Source organism: Eptatretus burgeri, chromosome 10 (genome assembly GCF_056783735.1).
Source record: "Eptatretus burgeri isolate ZD-2024b chromosome 10, Ebu_testis_v1, whole genome shotgun sequence".
Taxonomy (NCBI): domain Eukaryota; kingdom Metazoa; phylum Chordata; class Myxini; order Myxiniformes; family Myxinidae; genus Eptatretus; species Eptatretus burgeri.
In genome coordinates this window covers 106,775,359-106,801,376 of record NC_140970.1, presented here as the reverse complement: position 1 = coordinate 106,801,376, position 26,018 = coordinate 106,775,359, and the positions used below count along the sequence as shown (strand labels likewise).

General features: G+C 42.2%; 2 protein-coding genes across 5 annotated transcripts in view; one reads left to right on the top strand and one right to left on the bottom strand.

Annotated features, from left to right (window-relative positions):
- KIF3A (kinesin family member 3A) overlaps positions 1-26,018 on the top strand; it is a 198,155-nt gene that overhangs the window by 134,807 nt on the left and 37,330 nt on the right. For all 4 annotated transcript variants that reach the window (XM_085899852.1, XM_085899850.1, XM_085899851.1 and 1 more), the window contains 2 exons: positions 25,028-25,081; positions 25,530-25,598. In XM_085899852.1, the coding sequence (XP_085755978.1) occupies positions 25,028-25,081; positions 25,530-25,598 (123 nt within the window). The remainder of the gene's footprint in view (positions 1-25,027; positions 25,082-25,529; positions 25,599-26,018) is intronic.
- LOC147019378 (DNA-directed RNA polymerases I and III subunit RPAC2-like) overlaps positions 14,725-26,018 on the bottom strand; it is a 220,622-nt gene continuing 209,328 nt past the window's right edge. Inside the window, exon 6 of the mRNA XM_085899865.1 lies at positions 14,725-14,851. Within this exon, the coding sequence (XP_085755991.1) occupies positions 14,740-14,851 (112 nt within the window). The 3' untranslated portion in view covers positions 14,725-14,739. The remainder of the gene's footprint in view (positions 14,852-26,018) is intronic.

Here is a 26,018-nt window from a genome sequence, read left to right as displayed (position 1 = left end):
ATCGAGGATTTGGATGGGGGTGGTGATAAGATAATGATAAGAGGTGGTGGTGAACAGCTGTTTTGAAAGCCTGGAGGGAAGAATGGGAAAGAATAGAGTGAGGGAGTTTATTCCAAAGGCGGGAAAAAAGAGGAATGAAAGAGTGAAGGTGAGCAGTGATTCGTGATTTTGGTAGTTTTACCAGAAGGGGGTTGTTGGCTGACCTTGAGCGCCCTGAGGAAATGTGGTGGGGACAAATCGCACAGAGAGCAGGGGAGGGGGGCAAGGCTGGAGAGGAAACGGCAGAAGACAGAAAGACCACCGACCAACCTGCGGTGATTGAGTGAGAGGCCCAAAGACTCAGCCTCATTGCGGGAGATGCCGATGATCCGAAATGCCCTGGTTTCTACGGCGTGAAGCTGAGAAAGGTGGGAGGCAGGAGCACCAGCCCAGAGGGGAGAGCAGTACTCCATCAGGCTACGGACAAAAGCTTTGTAAGTGGTCAGGAGCTCAAGAGGGCCGAAGAAGGACTTTGCACGACGGAGGATTCCCAGTCGGCGACTGACTTTGGAGGCGAGGTTTGAAATGTGGCTTTCCCAGGAAAGGTCATTGCAGATAGTGAGACCCAGAAACTTGAAAGAAAGGACTTCTTCCAAAGGATTGTTGAGAAAGTGGATGGGTGGGTTTTCTAAGCGGTCGTTTCGAAGAGACATAGTGAGAGTGTGAGATTTGTCTGGATTGAAATACGTTCCACGTGTTGGACCAGTTTGTGATTTTGTCCAGATCTGCAGTGAGCGAAGAAGCTGCTGCTTGCCGGTCTGAGGGATGACCGATGGTACGGCAGAGGGTGGAGTCATCAGCAAAGAGATATAGAGGATTTTCCAGAGAGTCGAGAGATCATTAATGAAAACCAGAAAAAGAACAGGGCCCAGAACGCTGCCTTGAGGAACTCCAGCCTGCACAGGAAGAGGGGATGAAAGAACTCCATTTAGGGCCACACGTTGACTGTGACAGGAGAGGAAGTCTGTGAGCCATCAGTGGAGATGGCCTTGGACACCATGGGAGGAGAGTTTGGTGAGTAGGGCAGGGTGCCAGACTGTGTCAAAAGCACGTGATATGTCCAGGGATACGGCTCGGATTTCCTGTCTGGCAGTGAGGACCTCCATCCATTGTTGGCAGAGCTGAAGCAGCATATCCAGGGTAGAGTGACCTGGTCTGAAACCAAATTAATGATCGGAAATCAAGCCATTGGAGAAGAGGAAGGATTTCATGTCTGAAGCGATGATGGATTCCATAACTTTGCTGATGATTGGGAGAAGGCTGATTGGTCTGTAGTTGCAGGGATCTGTTTTTGCACCTTTTTATGCAGGGCAGTGATGTTTGCAGATTTCCAAGCAGATGGCAGATGACCTTGGGCAAATGAGAGGGTGAATAGAACAGAGAGAGGGTGAGCAAGAACAGACGAGCAGGCTTTGAGGACACGTAGGCTAATGCTGTCTGGACCGGTTGCAGAATCTGAGTCGAGGTTTGACAGCAAGCTCTCCACCTTGTCAGGAGAAAAGGACACAGAGTCCAGGGACAGTTTGGTGCGACTGGTTAAGGTGGGTGGAGAAAGTGATGGGTTTTTGACACAAGATTTAGCTGCAAACACCGAGTTTAGGCATTCAGCTTTTTCACGTGCGGTATCAGCAGTGCGGCCATTTGAGGAAAGGGAGGGGATGGAGGGGGAACATACACCAGAAACAGATTTGATTAGACGTCACCAGGATTTTGAGGAGGGAGAGAGGTTTGAGAGTTCAGACTTGAGAATAGAAAGATGTTGTTTTCTGGGTCTCCTGAGGGTAGATACACACTTGTTCCGAGCTTTATGGAAGGAACTGAGATTGCCCTCAGTTGGGTTTGCTTTCCATGAGGCAAAGGAAAGGCAAGTTGTTTCAGGACAACTGCCTCGCCACAAGCTTCAGTAAACCAAGGGCGGGAGGAAGGGTAGGACAACTGAAGACGAGAGGGGATAAATCTGTGCATGAGGGAGGGCAAGTTTCTTTAAAAGAATTCCCAGGATGAGTTTATGTTGGAGAAAGTAGCGATAGGAGACCAGTCTATAAGTTTGATGGCTGCTTGGAGACCCTGCCAGTCGCCTTGAGTGAAATGCCAGACTTGACGGCGGTGAGGTGGTTCTCTGATAATATCCAGAGAGATGTCCACTTTGACAAGGAAGTTTTCAGAAGAACCGATTGGAGCGGAGGAAGAGCAGCACATATTTTCAGGGAAATTTGTCAAAATCAGATCCAGAAGAGATGGAGTACCATTGGTTGAGATCCGGGTCAGGAAGTTGACCGATTGAGTCAGTCCCAATGAGTCGCAGAAAGCTTTTGCTGAGGTGCCATAACAGGTGAGAGAGGTACCCACACCGAGCCAACTGGCATGATTACAATTGAAGTCGCCACATAAGAGGAAGAGAGAGTTTGGATGAGAAGATAGAAGATGGTCCATGTTTTCGGATAGTGAGGTGTAATGGAGTCATCACTGTTCGGTGGACGGTACAATACACATATAAACATTAGGTGGGAGTGGAGGGGAAGCCGTAGCCAGAGGTATTCCTGGGGGTGTGGGGGAGTGAGAGCAGTACATGGAGAGTGAGGAATAGAGTCTTTGATGAAGAGAGCAACACCTCCACCAGGACGAGGCTCAGGTCTGTCATACCGGAGGAGGGAGTAACCAGGGAGAGAGACTTGGGAGTCAGACATGTCTTGGGGGGAGGAAAGTTTCTGTTTGGCAGATTATGTCTGGTTTGACAGTGGCAAACTGTATGGAAAGATCTGAAAGGTTTGAGCGAAGGCCCTGGATATTTCAGGTCCACAATCTTAATGAAGAGGTAGGGGAGGAGGCTTTGGGTGCAGGGGTTGGGGGGGAGGGTAGGACAAGGGATGAGTAGGGGAGGAAAGGAGGGTTGTTGAAAGAGTGTGGGGGATTGCAGAATAGCTAGGGAGGGGGCCAGATGAGGAGTAGAAAAGGCTCTGTGGTGCTGGGGGAGAGGGGGGACAAGAGAGGGGGAAGAAGGCAGTTGAGGATTTGAGGAGGTGGAGTGAAGAGATGGAGGTGAGAGGGCAGTGGAAGGAGGCAACTTTATGGATGAGAGGGGGGGGCAACTTTGTGGAGGATGAGTGAGGGGGATGAAGGGTGGGACAAAGGTGAGGGGGGAATTTTTGAGAGAGGTGAGAGGGAGGCTTGGAGGGAGAAGAGTGGGATGGTTGCTTTGAGAGTGAGAGTGAGAGTGAGGGGTGAAAGGGGAGAGATGGCACTGAAGTTGTAAAAAAAGAATGGTTGATGGAAAGCGAACATTCATAGCAAACTGGGATTTGAAAAATTTTTCGGTCAGAGATGCGATTTAACACAATTCTTGATGGATGCAATAAAGGCGAATTCAGAGAATGGAGAGAAGAAACGCTGTTACAGTTGGATTTTTTAGGAAAGGAATGAAGGAGAGGTCGAAATGAGAGCAGTCTTAAAATAGCAGAAGAGTAGTGCATTATGAAACAATAAAGAGTACCACATGTGTGAGAGAGGAAGATGAAGCATTATAAGATATCGTTTTTGTTATTATTATGAATGTTTGAGAGTTTTCAACAGATTAGGTCATGGAAGTGTTGTTGAAAAAATCGAGGAAGAAGAAGAGGAGGAAGAAGAAGAGGCGATGAAGAAGAAGCAAAATCAGGAGAAAGGTGGTGGTTTTTTAATTATTATTATTATTATTTTTTTTTAAGATAATAAATAGAGAGACTCGTTGCGAGAAATGGGGGACGTTAGGAAAGTGGGGAAGATAGAAATTGAAGGTAATGGGGAGAAAAAAACAAATAAAACGATCGTACACCGAGGGGAACTGGTAGGCCTCAGCCTCGGCCTCAAGCCTCAAGCCTCGGCCTCAAACACCCGGTAAGACAACGTCGCCAAAAACTCACAAAATAGCACGATTTTTGAAACAAAACTGAACTGGGAACACACAGTAACATGTAGGTGAGAAAAATAAACAGTTAAAACGGGACAAATAATGACCGGAAACTTATCTTTGAGATCGTCAGCAGAGAGCTCCTCAGGAGACCTCTCAACGCTCCAAACCCAGAACCGGAATTTAACTCAAACGGTGAATAATTTTCGATATGCTGACTTTATGTGTCCTTGGTGCTTGTATAGTAATACAAAACGAGATGGTGTCTTGCTACAACAACGGACGAAAGAACCCAAGTTTGCTAGAAATTGGACGAGGTTTGTCCGAAATATCCGAGTGTGGTTCGGGCTTTCAAAATGTTCGTTTTTGTGCTCGGAACATGTTACAGAGCACTGTGATGAAACAACTGAGATGGCTATATCTTGTGGTTATCCTCCATGATTGAGAGAGGATGCCATCCCCACAATTAAGCAGAAGAAACAACTGTCACTTTAAACTGCAAGACCATCTCTACCTAGCTACCAGCACATGTACACGGGCGATTTGAGTGGTGAATCAAACACCTGTGTTGGCCTGCCGGCGACCGATCTCACCTTGCTGGATGTGCTGACTGACAGTGCCGTCACCTTACCATCCACATCTGAAGTGCTCCAAAACATAGATTCCAGTGTCTCGGATGCCATTGAATCAACTCCGAGATCAAATAAATTACCTCCAAAGGAAAATTTGAATTCAGTACGATGGGCATTCAAGAAAAGAGAGAGAATGAGGAGTTGTATATCTGAAATGTCTTTGTAATGTCTCAGATAATTTGTAGTGTGTAGTTTGTATGTCTGTGTGTCCACTGGGGCGGGGCAATGACATGATGTGGACACAGACCGCATGACCACATACACGACACGGACATGACACAGCTCAACCACAGACACAAACGGCGTCCCGAGAAAGTATGAAACGAGACGATCCTGTAACATACAGGACACCTGGTCAGCCTGCGGAGGTGGGACAAAACGTTTGGCGGCGGTGTCTGAGTGTGCCTGGGCGGTGTCAACTGTCAGGCGATGACAGGTATTTCTGCTGGAGTAATACAACTGATTTATCAACTGATACAAAATCTCTTATAAACCGTCAATTGAATGGAAAAACAAAACCTACAAATCTGTCTTGTACACGTGACCAGCATTTTCATCTGCACAAACACCTCCATTGTCACCATCTACGTCTGAATCACTTGCATAAGGCTCAAAACGGTATGGCTCCGTAGTTCCCCGAAAAGCGTTTCCATCAATATTTTTGTCTCCAATAGTTTAACTAAAATCCCACCGATCAGTTTCAACATTCTGAGAACCTTCAGAGTTGCTAATGACTGTGGAATCGGAATCGGAATCCGAGCTTGAAATCCACTGTTCTCGGTGTCAGCCGCCATTTGGATCAAGGTGGGTTCTGAGTGTGACGTCACTGGCAAAAATCGAAAATCGACACTTTCGGGCTTTGTTCGGCACTTTGTTCCCCCCCCCCCGCCCCCACTTCAAATTTGGCTGTAATTAATGATTTTCAATGGTTTTCAGAAGAAAAAGAACAACTTGCGTTTGGGTTCCCCTTTCAGCTGGTGTTCCCTTTTGCCTGCATTCTCTTGGACATTAAAAATCTCACAGTATATCTTTGAAGGACAATGAGCTTGCAGCCTGGTGCTGTTGAGGAATAACACCTGGATTTCATTGTTCTATCCCTCCAATATTTCAAAGAACTAGCTTTTTGAGACCATCTTTTCTGTTCTACAGGTGTCATGGCTCATTGAAGAGCAGCATATATTTATATGCACAAACATGGCAGAACCAACCCTATAGCTTCCTTTATGCTCCATCCATTTGTCTTTCCTTCTCTGTCATTAGTCCGATGTCATCACATCCTCCTTTTCACTCTCTCCTCACACCTCATATGCTGTACTATCTTCAGTTATTTCTCCTTTGCATACATTCTTCCCTTCTTTTCCTTATTTACATTTTCTAACTTGACTGCCCACTCCCCCCTGCTCTCATTCTCTCTTCCCCCATTCTCCCTCCCCCTTCCCCGTTTGTCCATCATAAATCTGTGTCCCTTCAAAACAATGACAACACCAATAACATTTAACTTTTCTCTCCAAGATCGAGGCTCATGACAGACCAAGATGACAGGTTTGAACTGACAGGAGGATGTCAGGGTAACCTTCGGGCAAAAGCAAGGGAATGAATGAGCAGGAAAAGAGGAGAGGAGTGAAGTAAAGATTGCAACCTGCAATTAAGAATGTTGGATTAGTTGGGGTTAATGGGGCTAGTAATGATCATGGATAAGGGTGGGGGGGTGATGTCAGATTTCAGTGTACTGCCTGCTTTGAAGCTGTGGAGACAAGAGTGAGATAACACCGCCTCTGGAAGGCAGTTTCACATACGGGAGAAGCGAAGAGCAAGGGAGGTGAGGTGAACAGTGAATCTGGATTTTTCAAGTTTCACCAAGAGGAAGTTACAACACAATGTGGAGTTGTCTGTGAAAAGGAAGAGAAGGTTTTCCAGAGCATCCGGGAGGTCATTTATGTAGATATAGAACCAGACGGGGCCCAACACACTGCAATAGGGCACTCCAGCCTCCACGGGGAGGTGAGAGGGCAGGGTTCCATAAGCAACACATTGATTGCTTGAGTGGACGAAGTCAGAAATCGAGTCATTAAGGTGGCCTTGAACAGCACAGGCAGAGCTTGCGAGCAAAGCAGGATGCCAGATTGTATCAAATGCCCAAGTCCATCAACCATGACTCGAGAGTCCATTATCGATGTCCTTTGTTGCTTGCTTACCATCACATGGTCTATCTGGTTCTTTGTCTTACTTCCTGGGGAGGTCCATGTTTGCTTATGTAGCATATTATGTGGGGAAAATGGTGCCAGTTATCACAAGATTATCAAGTCCACACAATTTGATGAGCTTTTCTCCATTTTTATTTCTATCACCCAGTCCATGACTTCCGATGACCCTCTCATCTCCCTCGTTGCTATCTCCCACTTTGGCATTGAGATCCCCCGTTATTATCAATGTCTTGTTTGTGTACCCCACCGACCACTGATTGTAAATGCTCATCGAATCTTTCTTTGTCTTCCTCACTTGCATCGTTGGTAGGTGCATAAACTTGAATCACAGAAAGCTTCACATATTCAGAGAAGAATCTGGCATATATTATCCTTTCATTAATCAGTTTCAATTCAAGTCATGATTTCTCAGCCCTCTTGGACATCATAATTGCAACTCCATGGTGGTGTAAGTTGTCTTCTCTCCCTGAAAATATGACATTCTCTCCACAGTTCTACTTGACTTTTCCATATCCTCTCCACCTGCATTTGCCAATCCCCAGGATATCAATATCATATCTAGCCATCTCCTTTGCTAGTTGAGCTATTTACCCATTGTGTATAGTGTTCTTAATGCATTCCAGCATCCTATATTAGTTGTTTCTTTTGGCCTGGTTATCGACGTTGTCGGCCGCTGGACGTCCTTTCGGCTTTGGCCCAGAAGCGCCATACTGTCCACAAACCTGATGTCATCATCCTCCGAGATTTGGACTGTCACCTTACCAGAACCATGACCAGCATTAGCTGGTATTTGAGTTTCACTTGCAGTTTCCTTTACAATAGTTTTGAACCGAGTGGGTTGTTGGCCCTCTGCAGTAGGTTTATTTTCAGGGTTTTCCTTCCCTTAGCCAGAGCCTCATCAGCCTAACACTGCAAGATCTTAGTTTCCAGGGTGCACCAACATGGAGGTGAGGTTGACTTCGGTTCTCTAGGATTCACGAGCAGACTACTACTTTTTGCTTTTCGCCCAAAACTGAGCTGGACGGCCCCGTCATCACTGGCTGTGATGCTGAGAGCATGCACACCTTTGCACTCCTGCTTAGATGTAATCAATCGCTTTCAAAATCACACACCAACTTAATTGGTCTCCACCTGTGTTGCACTGTAGTGATTCTGATTATTTTAGAATAAAATCAGCTGTTCTTGTAGTTTTCCTCTGCTGGGTAGTGCATTTCACTGCAAAGACTCAACCATGAGCACCAAGGAGCTTTCAAAAGGATAAAGTTGTGGAAAGGCACAGGTCAGAGGATGGGTATAAAAATATTTGAAAAACTTATTCAGCCAAGATATTCTGGTTTTGTATTTTTTAATTAATTTTCCAGAATTTATAGAATTTGTTTTTCACTTGGAAGTTGTGGGTTTACATTGTAAAGGTGTAAAAAGTCTGATTTAATGCAATTTCATTCCAGGCTGTAAGGCAACAAAAGGTGAACATTTTGAAAGAGATTGTAGACTCTCTATCGGCACTGTAGTTCTGGGGAGCTTATCAGATGGCGCATCATCAGTCCGTCCGTCCGTCTGTCCGTCTGTCCACAAAAACTTGCACCTTTTTCTCTGAAACTACACACACGATTTCGATGAAACTTTACCACAACCTTCATGACCCGTGGTGTACCAAAGTTTTTTCACACTATTTATAAAATTGGGGTCGAAGGGGATTTACAGGAGGGGTTGCCCCCCAAAATAGGTATTTGCTATAACATTGGTTCATTGGTACATTTTGCTGATTCTGTCCCACGTTGACTTCCTCCTCAGTGTTATCATTCTGCCAAGTGTGTACCCAGGGGTAATGCCCTGATTTTTCATTCACTCCATCATTGAATGTCTTCGATGAAGCTGAGTCAATAAGTAAGGTGAATTTATTTGCACAGAAACCTGATACCTCATGAACATAACCCCAGGGTTATGGTAATATGTCATATCTGTGGAGCACACAAAATGCATAGTTTTTGGAACTCTGCCTTCGTGGTGTTAGTAAACATGGCTGCGCCCTTGGAGATGCATATATCATTGAAGAACAAAAGTTTTAATACAACTTTTATTATCATAGGGCATGACACTGAGTGAAGATTTTCAACAAAATGTTTACCTAAAGTGCGATGGTAAGAACTGCATTTCATGTGTTAAAAAAATAAAGGTATGCATTGCATAAAGGATTCTAAAGTTGACATGCTTATATTTTGAGGGACCAAAACATCTCAGGTGACCAGTTTCCATGGCAATAGACGATACTGTAGCATCGGTAAAACAATTCTGAATGAGATGAGTCACGTGGGACGATATGGATTTCCAGTGGAAATTAGTCACAGTATGCCTGGGCCTGCTTACACATTTTCATGCTGAAGGAGGAGACTTTAATTACAAACAAAGAAATGGGAATATACATCACTTGGAGCCGTGAGAAAAGTTCAGAACACACAATGGAAGGGAACATCTTTCCAAATCGAAATTTAAAGAGCCCGATTAGTTTCAGGAAAATGCACATCATAGGATTGTTGTTGACCTGTTCACATTGCACATCAAGAATCCGTCAAACTGGCTCTCAGAGGATGGAGGTTTTCAAAGGGCAACCTATCTCTGCCAAAAAGCAAAAGCTTTCTCCTAGAATAAACAGGCTCCTCAAACAATGGGGAAAAGGCGATATTGAAGTCTTCGGGGATGATGTTGAGAAATCAGAGGATTGGTTTTCATGTGTAATCATGAACTGCTTGGCAATCAAGAAAATCAATTTCCTTCCTGACCTGATAAGATTTGAAAATGGATTATATTTAATGATGTAAATTAAGGCCTCTTCAGATGCTTGAATGTTACTCTTATAGTTGCATTTCCATGCAGTTTTGATTACAAGCAATAAATAACAAAATATTATGCTTCAAATGTCAGTAAATTGTTGATAATCAGCAACCTCAAGCTTATAACATGTCTTTCCTTCCTTCTCCCTCTCTGTAGTCTACTAAAGCAAGCTGTCAGGCCTAATTGAGAACTTGAGTATGCATGCAAACCAGGTGGATTAAGGAAAACATTCCTCACTCATGTCCGCTTCCAGCAACTTGGATGTTGGAACCATACTGCGGTCGTTATCATGATTGGTTCGCTGTTCTTTAAATTTAAGCTCACCGTGACAACTTGTTTTTACAACACCATATTTTTTAAAACTCATTTATTATCTTTCCATTCATTAATCAGCTATATGTAGACAAAATTAGTTGTTTGCTCATTGATCGATGACTGGTGTTGCATTTCATGCAATGTTGTTAAGGGTAGGTGGATGCAGGTGTGGTTTGAAGGTTTGGATGAACCCCCCCCCCTTTCCCCCACCCCCTCCCCCATTCCACCCCACTCCCATGCCACTGCCACTCCAGTCCAGCGACCTTTATTCAACAAGTATTCGTTTTTTAAATAAACAAGCATGGATGTTTTTCACTTTCATGAATATTGCATTACTGTACTGCAACAATGTTGTGCTGCACAATAACAATTATACCTTCAGGCAGACACGGTATATATGCTTTACAGTTGGCGGTTTTAAGTCCTGGATCCGGCCCAGTATGGAATATTAATTTGTCATTTGAGCTCTTTGTTGATGTTAATCACATTTAACAAGCCACTCCAACCTTTTTGATCCCATCCGTCACTGATTGCTTGCACACACAGCTATCGTTCCTTGCAACCACTTTCCTTTTGTTTTGTCTTTGCTGATATGCTGATGGCATTTAATTGTCTTAGGAAAACCAAATTTACAGACCGTTCTTGCTGCTTTGGCTTGTCCTCACCATCAATCCACAATGATTCATGTGTTGTTGTTGGGATATTTCCTTTCTCAATTTTCAAGATTGTTTGCGATTGTGGTGCTCCCATTGGCATTATAATTTCACATCATATATGGTTATTTTGGTGTTGGAGCAAATGTAACGAGCAAGAATTCCATCCATTGGGACCATACTCTGTGCAGAGCGTTGGTGCTGCCTAAGCAGTCCCCTTGGCTATTGGGCACAATCCTGGACGGGTCGCCACTCCGACACAGTATACCAGCATGCTGGCACTAATTGTTCCGACCTCGGAAAAGATGATAGGCCGAGTTAACCCCACCTAGTATTAATTCAACAGCTGAGCTGTTGATTTGAATTCAGGACCCTAGTATCACAAGCCCGCCACCATAACCATTAAGCCAACACTCGGCATAAGCAACTATTGCTTTGCAATGTATATCCCCTCCCGGTCCCAATGAATGTTCGGAAGATAAAAATTTGTTTGCATTTAACGCACACTCAAGCCGAAACGAAACCAAAATGAGGAAGAGGAAGAAGAAACCCTATGCGTTTGGATAACCTATCGTGTTTGGATATATTTGGCAATTAAAAGGACAAAGCAATTTTCATTTACTGAGTTCTTTTGGAGATAAGAATCCAATAAAGACAACTGGGATAACAAACCGTCGATAAAAATTAGTTTACTTTAATGCATTGTCGAGCCGATACTGGAATCACAATGAAGAAGAAGAACCTTTCTAACCCATCGTGTTTTGTTCGTTTCTTGGCTTTGACTATTTCATATTAAAATAACCCGATGTACATACATGAAGCCAAAACATGCGTACGGATTATGTGCATATATAATACATTGTCGCTATAAACCTCGGATCATTCCAATTGCACTGGGCCATGGACTAACACCCAGGCCTACGACCTGAGGCCTGCCGATCTGTGCTCCTTTTTCCAATGGTGGCGCATTATTTTATTGGTGTGGAGTCAGGCCAGCTGTCCAGCCAATGGTTTTAAAGCAGTGGGGTAGAGTCAGGGAAGCTGAACACTGACCCAAATGTAACATGATATTTTTCTAAGTTTGAAAAAGGCAAAACTCGGTGAAAAATTGCTGAAGTGCCCTGAAACTCAAACTTGTTCTGTAACTTATAATAAAACCGTGTACCAAGTTTCAGTTGATTTTGTTGAAGAGTAGGGGGGGGGGGAGTCTGAAAAACCACAGGTGGGACAGACAGACGGATGGCCAGACGGAGAGCAAACCTATCGTCCCTTCTGGTGAAATTTGGAGATGACTAATAATAGCATTATTCCAGAACAGTACATGATAAAGGTAATTAGCAATGATTTATGAAAAACAACAACGTACCTGTATTATAAAACATAAATTAATCTTTTGATGTTGATGGACGATCAAAATTCTAAAGGATCAACTTCCACTTTCAAAGACTCATCGAGCTCATCATCTTGTAAAACTCCAGAGGCTTTTTTGAACAATTTCCTGAAGTCGTACTGCTGCGTTGTTTTTTTCCCCTCTTCCTCGTGAAACGTTCTTGTGTGAGGTTCAGCTGCATCACTTCCCGGATGCTGCAAGTTTTCTGACTTTCAGCAAACTTCACAAGCGTGTCAAGACCTTTATCAGGTCCATTACCAATCAGGTGTTCCATTACCATTCAGCTTGCTATTGCTTGACAAGCCAGCCGTTCCTTATCAACCGTTTTGTGGGAGTCCTTGCTCAAGTGCTTAAGCCACTTGGGGAGCGCTCTACAAGCTGATCAGTTATGGAACACACCCCAGCATTAAGCCCAAGTTATATGTTCCTTTGAAAAGTCTTCTTCTTCTGAGTCATCGTCTTGTTCAACTTTCTTCTGTGGATTAACAACACCGTCGATTATTTTGGAGTCGGTCATAACACGGTCCACTTCACACCAATCTTCAATTTCGGCTTCGGTCAAACTTTGAAGTGGATTATCGTCACTTGCTTGCATTACCATGCTCTAAATTTATTGGATTGTGATCTGCAGACCTGTGTTCTTCTGAGATATTAAGCTGCTGTATCCCATGTCACAACTTGAAACAAGCCAGCCAGCCATCAGAAAAGGCACATCGGTCAGTCAATCCCATCTGATCATGAAAATGCTTTGCCTTCTGAATTAACATGGGTCCTGAGATTGGCACTCCTCCGAATGCTTGAAAGCAAACCATTCGTACACAACCTGAGCTGGTGTAAAATGCGGCGCTGGTGTAAAATTCCAGTAACTTGTCCTTCTGGGCCTTTGATGGCTGAGATGGTTGACGATCCCACGTTGTACTCGCGCATCAATGCATTTCCATCGTCTCCCTTCTCCAGTCTCCTATGTATGTCATTTTTCTGGTTGATTGTGAGAACAATCCTCTTCCTCTTCCCACCGGTACTGCACGACAGGGTAACAGAAGCCATGATGCTTTGGAAGCCGATCTTCGTCGTTTTCTAACATGAGTTTTCACTTGCATGTTCCACCCAAGAATTGAGATCCTGTGATTGTTCGTTTGTTGGAGAGAGCCAGATGCGTCATGGTGATGATTAGGATATGGATTTGTTCCTGTTTTTTCGGTATGTTTAACCTTGACTCAGGAAATGTCACCGAGGGGTTTTCAAAAGCAAGGAAGTGAATGCCTGAAGTTTTGAGAAGCCATAAGATTTTCGAGGCACCTGCGATGGTGTGAATTTATGACGGATGGACGTGGCTGTTGAACCGTGAAGCTATGACAAAAGATCATTGAGAGAAAAGCCTCGTTTTCACAGCCGAGGCCGAGTCTGTCAGTAATAATAAATAATAAGTAAATATTATTGGGGGTAATAATCTGCCAATCATCTGTGTGGTTGTGTGTAAACAACTTAACTGTTTTTTTAATAAGTTTTCTAAAATTAGGATATCAAGCCTTACAGGCTGGTGTCCTCTTGATTTTGTCATGTTTATTATCATTGTTTCCATGTATCATTGTTTATAATTTCTTCTAAATTCATATTCTCTGCAACCGCATGGCCGATTGACATGAAATTTTCACCGCAGATAATTCATGTATAATTATTTAATGATAATTATGATGTCACAGGTCACGTGGCATGGCAGCCATGTTGTAAAAAAGGAAAAACTTTGGACCTCTTCTCCAAAAGCGCTCAATGGAAAAAATTAAAACTTGGCACATGTCCAGTACTCGCCATGATACACAAGTGTTGTTAACGATGACATCATCGGTGCCTTCATTATGACGTCATAATTGGATATGTCGAACGCTTTGTGATTGTTCGAATCGGTCTTTGCGATTGATCAGTAGGAAAATTATTGAGGATAATCTATGGATAAATTGTATGGGAGAATTTTAATTGATGATTTCATCGGTCAATTGACGACGAATCGGATCGGTCAATTGATGATGAATCAGATCAGTGAATTGATGGCAGTACATATGTATAAGGGTGTTTCAAAAAAAAGTGAACTATTTGGATGTTTCATTGTAGAAAAATTACCAAAGGTGGCAAGAGATACACCATGCCGTTTGCAAATCACTCATGATACTGCTTGTTATTGACATTTTTAATGTGTGCTCCCCCTCTGTGCAATCGGGCTCTGATCCTGACTCTAAAATTCTCCACAACTAGTCTGAAAGTGGCTGGAGTGGTAGCCTGACGATAAAGGAGGCTCAGCACCCCAGATTATGTTGTTGTGATTGTCGATAGCCCCATTGAATTGGAAGTATGCTTCACTGAACCACAAGTAGTTGATTCAATTTGGGTTCTTTTCCATTCGGTCACTGAACCAATCACACATTGTTACTCGGTTTGCCATGTCATTCAGAGTTGGTTTATGCCTTACAGCTATGATGTGGGGGTAGAGCTTGAGTTCAGAAGTGAGAATGCACCACACAGATGAGGTTTTGATCGCCAGTTCTCCGGAATGCCGACGGTGGTATTTCTTCGGACTTTTGATAGCAAAATCTCTCACGAGATCATTGTTCCCTTGGTCCTTGGGAACATTTTGTGGGTGGCTACTGTTGGCTTTATTTTGATTTTTTTTACACTTCCATGTGCTTGGAAGTGCTCCACAAACCGCTGAATGCTCCCATTTGAAGATCCTTTATGAGTGTGAACATTGTGATCCTGACAGTATCGTCGGTACACCTGCACATAGGATGTTGTCTCAAACCACAAAGTCACAATTTTCACTTTTTGTTCCACTGTGAACACCATAGTTGACGTCGGGTCCAAGTGACTCCTTATTAAAAATGGCATACCACCACCACCACCATAGCCTGCAAGAGAGAAGGGTATAGCATGAGAAACGACAGAATATCAGGCTGCTCAAATAGTCCACTTTTTTGAAACAGCTTGTATCATGTGGAAGCGCGGCATCTGTGGGTTGTTATTACGGGATCAATGAAGCGACTGTGATGTATATTCGTAAAAGTGTCAAATATTCATGCAAGTGTTGCCGCCGGTGCTCCACAAAGCAAAAAGACTCATTCAATATGAGATTCATGCAACTGGAAAGGATGGGAAAAGCCGTTAGTGTTTGGATCTCGGAACAAACACAGAAAAAGTGCCTTTGAGTGGACCGCTGATACAGGAGGAGTCATTGCGCATTTAGCAACATTTCCACGAGGCACCCAGGCTGATGGCCCCATTCAACGACATCTACTCACAAGTTCCATGCCAACAAGGGCTGGTTTGAGAAATTCAAAATAATATTCGGCTCCATAATGTAAAATTAGTCAGGGAAGCAGCATCGGCAGACCATGATGCTGCAAAAAACTGCCCACAGCAGCTCATAGAACTGAGGCAAAGGGATTTATGCCGGAGCAGATTTTTTTAGCGCCAACGAGTCGGGATAATTCTAGAACAGGTTAGATAACCAAGATCGAGCATGCGTACCTGTTGGCTATCTTGCCATGGTGTGGGGATTCATTGCTTTGTATTTTTAGCCTCTGAAAACATTTTTCAATTATCTCTTCAACTTGTTCTAATCCTCTAATTTATTTTGCCTTCCTAACACTGGAGATGTCCTCACAGAGAACCGAGCTGCGATACCGCCATGGAAGCTTGTAGAGATGAAGCTTTAAGAGCGCTTGCCAGGTGCAGAGCGTAAAACGTGATTCCCCTGAATCGAATGAGGCTCCACACATTTCTCTACGACGTGGGATTCACAAATTATGGACCAAAGAACAGGCCACGTTCCATCCATTCATTATGTACACAGTTGACCATTTTTCCTCGGGCCATCATCGGTATCAATTGAATTGCTACTCCTGTACCCTCAAATGCATGCAGGCACAGCCAAGTGAGCCTACTGCAACAAAAATTCTAAGTTCTCAGATTCAAATAATTAAATAATTCTAGCTACTAGACCTTGTGGCCGATCAGGTTGAAATTTTAAACGTACATTCCACATGGCCGCTAGATCATAATTGTGAAGTTTCACATTGTATGATGCAGCAGTTCCAGAGTAAACATTATTTAATATTCTCCCTTCAATCCAATATGGCTGCCAAACCATGTGACCTATCAATTATTCATTAAAAAAACTTATATTCCCGAACCATGTAAAATATGGGTGTGAAGTTTCCCCTTGATTTGACCAGCTGTTCTGGAGAGGATGTTTGAATGTTTTAGGGTAAATTCAATATGGCCACCAAACCATGTGACCCTAAACAAGAAATTAACAAACTTGTAAAAGGATGATATTGGGAATGTGTGTGTAAAGTTTCGCCTCAATCTGTCCAGCCGTTCTGAAGAAGATTTTTGTTTAATTTTGTTTTTCAAACCAATATGGCTGCCCAACCAAGTGAACTATAATGTCATAATAATTATTTTCTAAGGTGAGTTGTAGCGTTTCAAGAAATCTCAAATTTTTCCGATGCAGCGCTCTCCCAGTCGAATTTTCACTGGGATACCACTTCACCGATGACATCACGAAAAATCACACGTGTTCCCCATGAGGAGTTCTTAACGTGTGCCAAGTTTCAATTTTTTTCCATTGTGTGGTTTCAGAGATACAGAGGTCCAATTTTTTTCGTTTTTTATCAAAGATGGCGCCCGTACCATGTGGCCTATGACGTCATAATTATAAATTGAGTATGCTACTAAAAAAGATACGTACTATGGTGAAAATTTTGTGTCAATCGGACTTACGGTTCCCGGGAAAATGAATTTTAAAGAGAAAAAAACCCCGAAAATCGCTGGTGGAATAAGAATAATGATAAAATAAATAAACAGAAGAAAACCAATGGATTACTCAGCTTTGTAGACTTGGTACCTGAATTAGAAAAATAAATGAGGAAAGATTGATGAAAGAAAAGATGAATACATGTGAGTGAACAATGTTTTGTCTGGAGGAGCAAGTGAGGCATATATTTACCTCCGCCATCGAACGTGGAAGGAGGTTATGTTTTCACCCCTGTTTGTCTGTTGTTACTTGGAAAAAGAACATTTTTGACAAGTATGTTGATCGCCTCTGTTTGTTTGTGTGTTTGTGTGTGTGTGTGTGTGTGTGTGTGTGTGTGTGTGTGTGTGTGTGTGTGTGTGTGTGTGTGTGTGTGTGTGTGTGTGTGTGTGTGTGTGTGTGTGTGTGTGTGTGTGTGTGTGTGTGTGTGTGTTTGTCTGTCCGCTCGCCTCCAGCCCAAAACACTCAACCGATCATTCTGAAATTTTCATAGATTAATGTCACCGACTCTGCAACAGTCACGCATTGAAGTTTCGTAAAATTCAGTCGACTAAAAAGGTCTTCATAGGCCAAAAGGCTCATTTGAGCTAAGTTTTCTAAAATCCTCAAATTTCATCCAATTGACTTGAAATTTGAACAGGATTTGCATATCAGGTCAGTGAATTCAACCACCTATTACTTTTGAGGTTATCATAGATCAAAAGGTCAACATAGGTCAACCCAAAATAGACCAATTTTTTTACATATATATATATATATATATATATATATATATATATATATATATATTTGTTTAGAGAAAAAAATATATGTGTATGTATATATTTTTTATATAAACATATATATATATATATATATATTTATATATATATATATATATATATATATATATATATATATTATATAAACAAATATATGTATGTATATATCCTATGAATTACCAAGATATGAATTGACAATGGATAAATAAACATGATACAGGATTTAAACATTGAACTTCAGCTGTTGTTTGTTCACATGATACCACGAGATGGGCTAACTCAGGTGTATAATAATTATCAAAAAACAAAGATTTTATTTGTTTCCCAACACAACCCTCAGTGTAAAGATGAATATCATGATGAAAACCCCACTTGCCGACACTGGTGGCTTGGCACGGGAGCAAACTTACAAACCGCTCATCAAGTCGAGATATCTCTGAATCTTTTGCAATTATATTGTATCTGAACACACAATTTACCATGACAACACATAAGGATGTAATGAGCCCAATCATCAGCGAAATTGATAATAATCTCACTTGTTTCTGGGCAAATCATCGAGCAGAAATAATTCCAATTTGGCAAGCACATTTAACCTAAGCAGATTTTTTTTTTAAAGGAATTTAAGGAACACAAAATTAGACATCCAAACAGCAGTTCAAACTGAAATTACAGTACAGTTTCAAAGATAGATTAAATAAAACCACAAAATTTGTAAGCAAAGCCCATGAGTTGAAGAAAGTTACAAATGAGAACTGAGCTCAGCAACAAGTTTGAAAATTGATCAAGTAAACAAGAATGGGAACAAATAAATACAAGAGCAAAAAAGAATGCTTGTCATGAATAAACAATTCTGACAACTGTGGATTCTGCAAAGAGATTAAAAACTAGTATTATCTCATATCATGCTGTACATAAGTAATATCAGAACATTCTTATCATATGAAAGAGCAAACAACATATGCAGCTTAATTGAGCACACAGGCCAAAGCATTCAAATTCATTTTAATGCCAGAAAATGAATGGAAACATCTGAGAGTCATCAACAACAAAAACTTGTATGATAAAGCCTGGTCATGTACTTATTTTGTGCAATCAGTCCTGACATTAGATCATACCGATAATCAAGGGACCATAATTCAGCCTAAAATCACATAGAAAGCAAAAATGACACAATGGCACTATTTCAAAAACCAAATCAAATAAACATGGAGCAACAATGAACCAACTTAGACACAATTTGAATTCTCGTAACTAGCTATAAAAGAACAGACAGAGAACCTGAAATAACATTCAAGAAACGATTGCAAATTAACTGGAATTTTTTAAAGATAGGTTGGCATTCCTAACAAGAGCTATTTGAACAGTAATACCTTAAAAGAAAACCTGAGCAGCTTCCAGCTCAAAATATCATGGAATTAAACAACAAAATCTATTCTTGTATTGCAACTGTGGGTTTTTTTGCATTGCAGATCAATTTGAGCCAAAGTGGATTTGAGCAAAACAAGAAAAGCCAACCATCTTGAATCTCACACCTGTGCTTTTAACAGTATATTGTATCTGAAGAATTGAGGTAGGTAGGTTAAGAATTTTGGAGTGGTTTATTACATCAAGAATGAACAAGGAAAAAAGACATAAAATGTCATAGCCCCCATTGTTTGAGTAATTTTGCTGTATGGAGTGAAAGTGCGAACCCATATTTATGTACAACTAAAATGGCCACCAGTCTACCAGTCATCCATCCTTGATCAGATCACAAAATAAAGTGAGGTGCATGTGTAAGCTCTCATGTACTGTGCTTGTGCCAAGTTTGAACAAAATCAGACCATGCGTGCGGTGCAGTTTCATGAAGATTGGTTTAAAATGGTGAACTGTAGGCGATTGACAAATATAAAAACAAACACAATGACACACAAGACCTACCAATATACTTGAAAAATCTTTGATTTTCGCAAGTAACAAGAAATACATTGTGCACAGTAAGATACATGTGAAATCCCTTCAACAAGTTGGACCATAAAAATAATTGGTGGTTGACTTCAGTGACCTGATATGCAAACCCTGCTCAAATTTCAAGTCAATCGGATGAAAATTGAAAATATTAGAAATTTGGCCGATGTTGACCTCAAAAATAATTGTTGATTGAACTCATGACCTAATACGCAAATCGTCTTCAGATTTCAAGTCAATCGGATGAAAATTGAGGATTTTAGAAATTCCATCAAATTTATTGACCTTTTGGCAGATGTTGACCTTTGTCTTAGGTTGACCTTTTGGCATGTGGTGACCTCAAATTGTTAGTTAAATTAATTGACCAAATATGCAAATCCTCTTCAGATTTCAAGTCAATCGGATGAAAATTGACAACTTTAGAACTGTTGACTATGTTGACTTTTTGGCCTATGTTGAACTCAAAAATAGGTGGTTGGATTCAGTGACCTGATATGCAAATCCTCTTCAAATTTCAAGTCAATCAGATGAAAATTGAGGATTTTATAAATTTGACAATTGACCTTTGGCCTATGCTGACCTTTTGACCTCAAAATCAACAGGTTTCTTGATTATGACCAACACTACCAGTTGGTGTAGTTTCGTGAATATCGGTTTAAAATTGTGACCTGCAGGCGATTGACAGGTTCAGTTTTCAGTTCAGGCGGGTTCAGTTTTGTCAGACAGACAGACAGACAGACAGACAGACAGAATAACACACGTGACCATCCAATATTCTTGAAAAATCTTCGATTTTCACAAATTATAAGAAAGATGTCCTGCATAGCTACACACTTGAGGTATACTTGCAAAATCCAACTAAACAATAGTTTCCATGGAAATGGTAATTTGGAAAATTTGATGTATCAATTGTTTTACATGATAGAATGTTGTGCATCACAAATTTGGTTGACACATTTTGTAATTGCCGCCTAATGGTTGTTTTACATGTTTTGGATGGCATTGACCTTTGACTAATTCTGACCATATTTTCGACACATATACAGCACATGCGTACAAATAAACTGTGTCCGTTTCAATCTGATATCTTTAAAAATTCCTGTGGTTTGGCCATTATAAAATCATAAGAAGATCTGATTTGTTTATAATGGGGTGAAATTGTTGTCTCAGACACCGTTTTCTCTTTGACTTTTTCCCTTTGCCACAAACTAAGATGAGTAGAACCTGAAAAAACAGAAAGATAAATTTCAGTAATCAATTATATTGTGCATCCTCTTCACTTGGTACTGTGGTGGTTTACCAATGGTGGGAGTGGGGGGGATGGCTTTTGATTATGACTATTGAACCTCAAGTGTTATTGCAGAAGGCACTCAGACAGAATGTCTAACAGGGTCTTTGGGGACTAATGGTTCTTATAGTGTCCAAAAGAGTCTTTGAGGTATTGAGGGTCTTAGGATTATAAAGGGGCTCAAGAGTTTTCGGGGTCTTACGCATCCTAAGGGGTCTAAAAGGTTGAAGGACCCTAAAGGTCTACATGTCCAAAAGGTATGTTCCAATGTTCCCTAAATCATAGAGGTAGTCAAGGTCAGGAGACTCCTTGGTGGATCGGAAGGGTGCGGCAAAAGTTAGAAGGGGTGGTTGACACTTTTAGACCCAACCAACCTGCAACGACTTCCACTTAGGGTAAGGTGCCTTGATGCTTACTGTCCCAAGGGTTCAGTTTTGCTTGAAATTGGAACATGCTCAATTGGATATGCCTGGTGTTGGCTTAATGGTTTGGGTGGTGGGCTTTGGGTCCGAGGGTCCTGAGTTCAAATCCCGCTCAGCTGTTGAATTAATACCAGGTGGGGTTAACTCGGCCTGTCATCCTTCCGAGGTCGACAAAATGAGTGCCAGTTTGCTGGTATCCTGTGTCGGAGTGGCGACCCGTCCAGGATTGTGCCCAATAGCCAAGGAGACTGCTTCAGCAGCACCAACGCTCTACACAGAGTATGGTCCCAATCTCTGTCTCTGCAGTCAAGGTCCAATAATACTGAACAACAAAAATTTTTTACTGGAGATGTGTAAAGTGATTTAGACTAATTTTGGTACGCTGATTTCAAAAATCATAACCGTTTTGCTGTATCACGTCAGGATTTTCAGTAACAGAAATATTCCCATTGCCTAGAAGTCAGGATTTCAATGAAATTTACAAAAATTCATTTATTCATTTATTTCATCATGAATGCTTCAAAATAATAGAAATTACAGAAAAACTCCACTAGAATGTAATTAAAAATGCTTTAGGCATTTGGCTTTGCGTTTGTGCTGCTCTGTGTCAGTTTCACGATGCAGGAACCAGCAGAAATCGCCCATCATGTGTGGGTTGTGCCGCCCTTGGTAACGCGTCTCCATGAGTGAAATCTCTTGGTGGAATCGCTCGCTGTGCTCGTCCGAGACTGCTCCCAAGTTGTCAGGGAAGAAGTTCAGGTGCTGGTGTAGGAAATGGATTTTCAGGGACATCCTGGAGCCAAGTTTCCTGAAGGACTCCAGCAGCTGCTGCACTATTTCTTCATAGTTGTCCGCGCGCTCGTTCCCCAAGAAGTTGTCCGTCACAGCTTTGAAGCTCCTCCACGCTGCCAGCTCTTTGGGGTTTAGAGTTGTCGGAAAAGTTTCGTCCTTCATAATCTGTCGGATTTGCAGTCCAACAAAGACACCAACCAGCCTTGATCTTGGCCTCCGACAAGGTGTTGCCAAACTTTTCCTTGAGGTATAAAAACCCACGCCCATTCAGATCCATTGCCCGTACAAAACTTTTCATCAAGCCGAGCTTTATGTGGAGTGGTGGAAGGAAAACCTTGGCTGGGTCGACAAGGGCGACATGCTTCACGTTGTGTCGACCAGGTACATGCTCTTTTCGCTCTTCCCAATCTTTCTTCGTCCAGTGATTCTTGTCGTCTCTGCTATCCCAGAGACAAAGGAAGCACATGTATTTCGTGTAGCCTGACTGCAGCCCTAACAACAGCGCCACCACTTTCAAGTCTCCGCAGATGTGCCAGTTGAAGTCATTGTACTTGATGGAATCAAGCAGCTGCCGCATAGTCTCATAGGTCTCTGTCATGCCGAACGCGTGAGCCAGTGGGACTGATGGTTTGTCGTTGCCATTGTGGAGCAAAACAGCCTTCAAGCTGTTCTTCCCCGAGTCGATGAAGAGGCGCCAGTCTGCAGGATCGTGATCACACCCAAGTTCTTTCAACAGACCGTTGATGTCACTGTAGAATGTCATCGTGTCTTCCATCTCAAAGAACTCAGCCATGTCTCTGTGACGTGCTCTGAACAAGGATATCTTGGTGTTAGGTTCAAGTAGATTCCACTGCTGCAGCCTTGATCCAAGCAGCTCTGCCTTCGCCTTTGACAGCGAGAGATCTCTTACAAGATCATTTAAGTCTCCCTGGTTCAGAAGGTGTGATTCTTGAGTGTCGGGTTCAAAAGGTTCATCATCACCATCCTCTTCACCACTGCTTACAGCTATGTTCTGATCAGCTGGAGGTGTTGGAACGGGGTTCTCGTCATCATGAGGCACAGGTTTACGAGCAGAGACGCAGTCAGCGTACTTGATGTGACCTTTATTCTTCTTGTTGAAGCCGGCGATGCTTGTGCAGCAGAAATAACAATCATCATGATGATTCTGCGGCTCACGCCATATCATGGGCACCGCAAATGGCATGCTCGCGCGCTTGCCCACCAACCACTGAGTCAAGGTTGTGTGACAGCTTGTGCAGCAGATGTGTGGTGCCCAGCTCTGTTCTTGGTCCCCCACCTTACACCCGAAGTAGTGAAAGTAGGTGGCCTTCATTTTCACTGCTGTAGATATACTTCACTGTTGATCTTTTTTGGTATACCGACCACAGACATAACAGAAGTTGTCAGGATGATTGGTACAGGAACGCCTACTCATCTTTATCTGAAAGAAAGAAATATAACACAAGTTAACAACAATTGTACGAAATAGACATGTTAAAGACATATGTAAATTTCATTGAAATCCTGACTTCTAGGCAATGGGAATATTTCTGTTCCTGAAAATCCTGACGTGATACAGCAAAATGGTTATGATTTTTGAAATCAGCGTACCCAAATTAGTCTTAATCACTTTACACATCTCCAGTAAAAACATTTTTTGAAATTTGTTGTTCAGTGTAATTAATAGACGTACTCGCAGTCCAACTCGCATTCAAACAGGACGTAATTAATAGACATTCTCACAACGGTCGACCAAGACTTCACCTCAACGAGGGTTCACCATCCACCCATGTTTTTCAGTTTTATATACAGTATGTACTTCATAGATACTGTATCAAGTGAATCGGTTGAAAATAGATAATATATGTGACTTTGACCTCTTGACCTCAGAAACAATAGGCTTCCAGCTTGTCACTACCTCTACTAGGTGGTGAAGTTTTATGAAGATTGGAGTAAAATGTGACCTGTAGGCGATTGACATACAAACAAACGAAAAGTTACTCGAAGAGTAATACTTGGCGAAACAGAACAGCACTCGGTCGAGCGCATACCAGAGGCCAGGCTGAACAGTTTCAATTTTTAATCCCACTGATAGGTCGGATCTGAATCCGGACCTTAACCAAAATCAAATCAGCTTGTTCTCATCACCGGACCAACTCATCCACCAAGTTTTGTCACAACTCATCCACAACTTTTTGAGATATTGTGCTAAACATCGTTTTTGGCCCCATCACTCAGTGGTGAAGAATCACTGAAAAATATTCTCAGATCCAGATTCGAATCTTCACCGAAATTGAATTGTTTCATCCTTGTCACGCACCGAACCTGTCCACCAAGTTTTGTGTGAATCCATCTAAAACCTTTTGAGACATGGTGCTAGATATCGTTTTTGGACCTCTCTCTCAATGGTGAAGAATCACTTTAAGAATTCTCAGATCCGGATCCAGATTCGGATCTTCACCAAAATTAAGCATTGCTGTCCTTGGCCGATCACCTACGTACACAAAACCTTTCAGAACGATTGCTTGAAAACTGTGGCCAAAAATCGTGTGACTGACAGACAGACAGACAGACAGACAAATGTGACAGACTAACATACTTGGTGAAATTTTTATTTTGCCAATAACAGACCAGACCAACCAATATAGTTGCGAATATGTGATTTCGCAAATAACAGACAGACAGATAGGAGTGAAAACAAACTCAGTCCATCTTCGGTGAAGGAGGTAACCAAGATGCTTCAGTTATCGGATCAGAACAGCCTGACATTTGAACCACTCAGGCAGAAATGTTCAAAACTTTGCTTCACAAAGCAGCTTTGCATCTGCTTTGCCGTGAACCTTTTCACGGTCGCCTTCCTCTTCGATTGCCGGCCAACTTTCCCATGCAGCTTACACAGATACAGTAAGATGCTGTCGTGAAACAGCTTGATGCTCGACATTGGCTGAGCAACACACATTGGCTCAATGGGTTTGCAACACACTTATTCATATTTGAAAGCAGCTAACGGCGAGTACCTTGTTTGTCTTTACGCTCCATGCTGACTTGTTCCCCAGGAAATGATTGAGAATTACGTACACTGGAATGAAGACATTGGGGAATGGCAATTGGTAAGTCATCTGGCATAAAAGCTATTAAAATAACTTTATTACACTGCTTTATTGTCTAAAACTTCCAGATTTTACACATAAAAGCGAACGTCATTGGTTTCTAGCTTGGAAAAAAACTTCAAAGAAGTTTGAGATTTGTGTTTCCTTAAATTATTGAATCGGTGTTGGGTTCGGGGGTATGAGGGTAAGGTTTGTGTGAAATGGTCCGTGTCGAATTCAAAAGACAGACATACGATGTAAAATGGGAAGAATTTGTTTGAGGCTGCTCAGGAAAAGTCTATTATTTGACCCAACCAAACATAGTTGTCTGCCTCAATATTTCCTCCTTTTTCTTTGTTTTTTTTGTTCTTTTTCTCTTTCGCTTTGCATTGCCTTAGCATCTGCTGTTTCATCCTGTCACCTTGTCACGGCTTATTCTCATTGCTCCCTACTCCGTGCGTGCGTGCAGAAGTGTGTTGCGTACACTGGAAACAACATGAGAAAGCAGACGGCGGTGCCCGACAAGAAGGAGAAAGACGTGGGTCTCCCTCAATCCCACGCCCTCTTCTCATGCCAGGCCTTTGATTAGTAGCAGATGTCTCGAGCTAGGACACAGCGACCGGGCTTTAGCTTTATGGTCCGGACACTCTGAACACGCATTGAACAATTCAAAAGTTGCACTTGCTTCCACTCTATCCCTTCACCTTCTTTGAAAAAAGTGAACCCAAAAGATTGTGTAATTACGCAACTTTTGAACCGGTGATTGCTGGACACCCAGACAGGCAAACAGTCCTTATAAAATAAAAAATGACCGTTTTTACAGCCATTTTTCCCTGCTGTGCAGGGGTTGGGCTTTTTCTTGAGGCAATGTTTTATGGCCGGATGCCCTTCCTGACGCCAACCCTGGTCGCCTCTTACGACACACAGGGATATGGTACACCTATTCTTACCGGGGCAT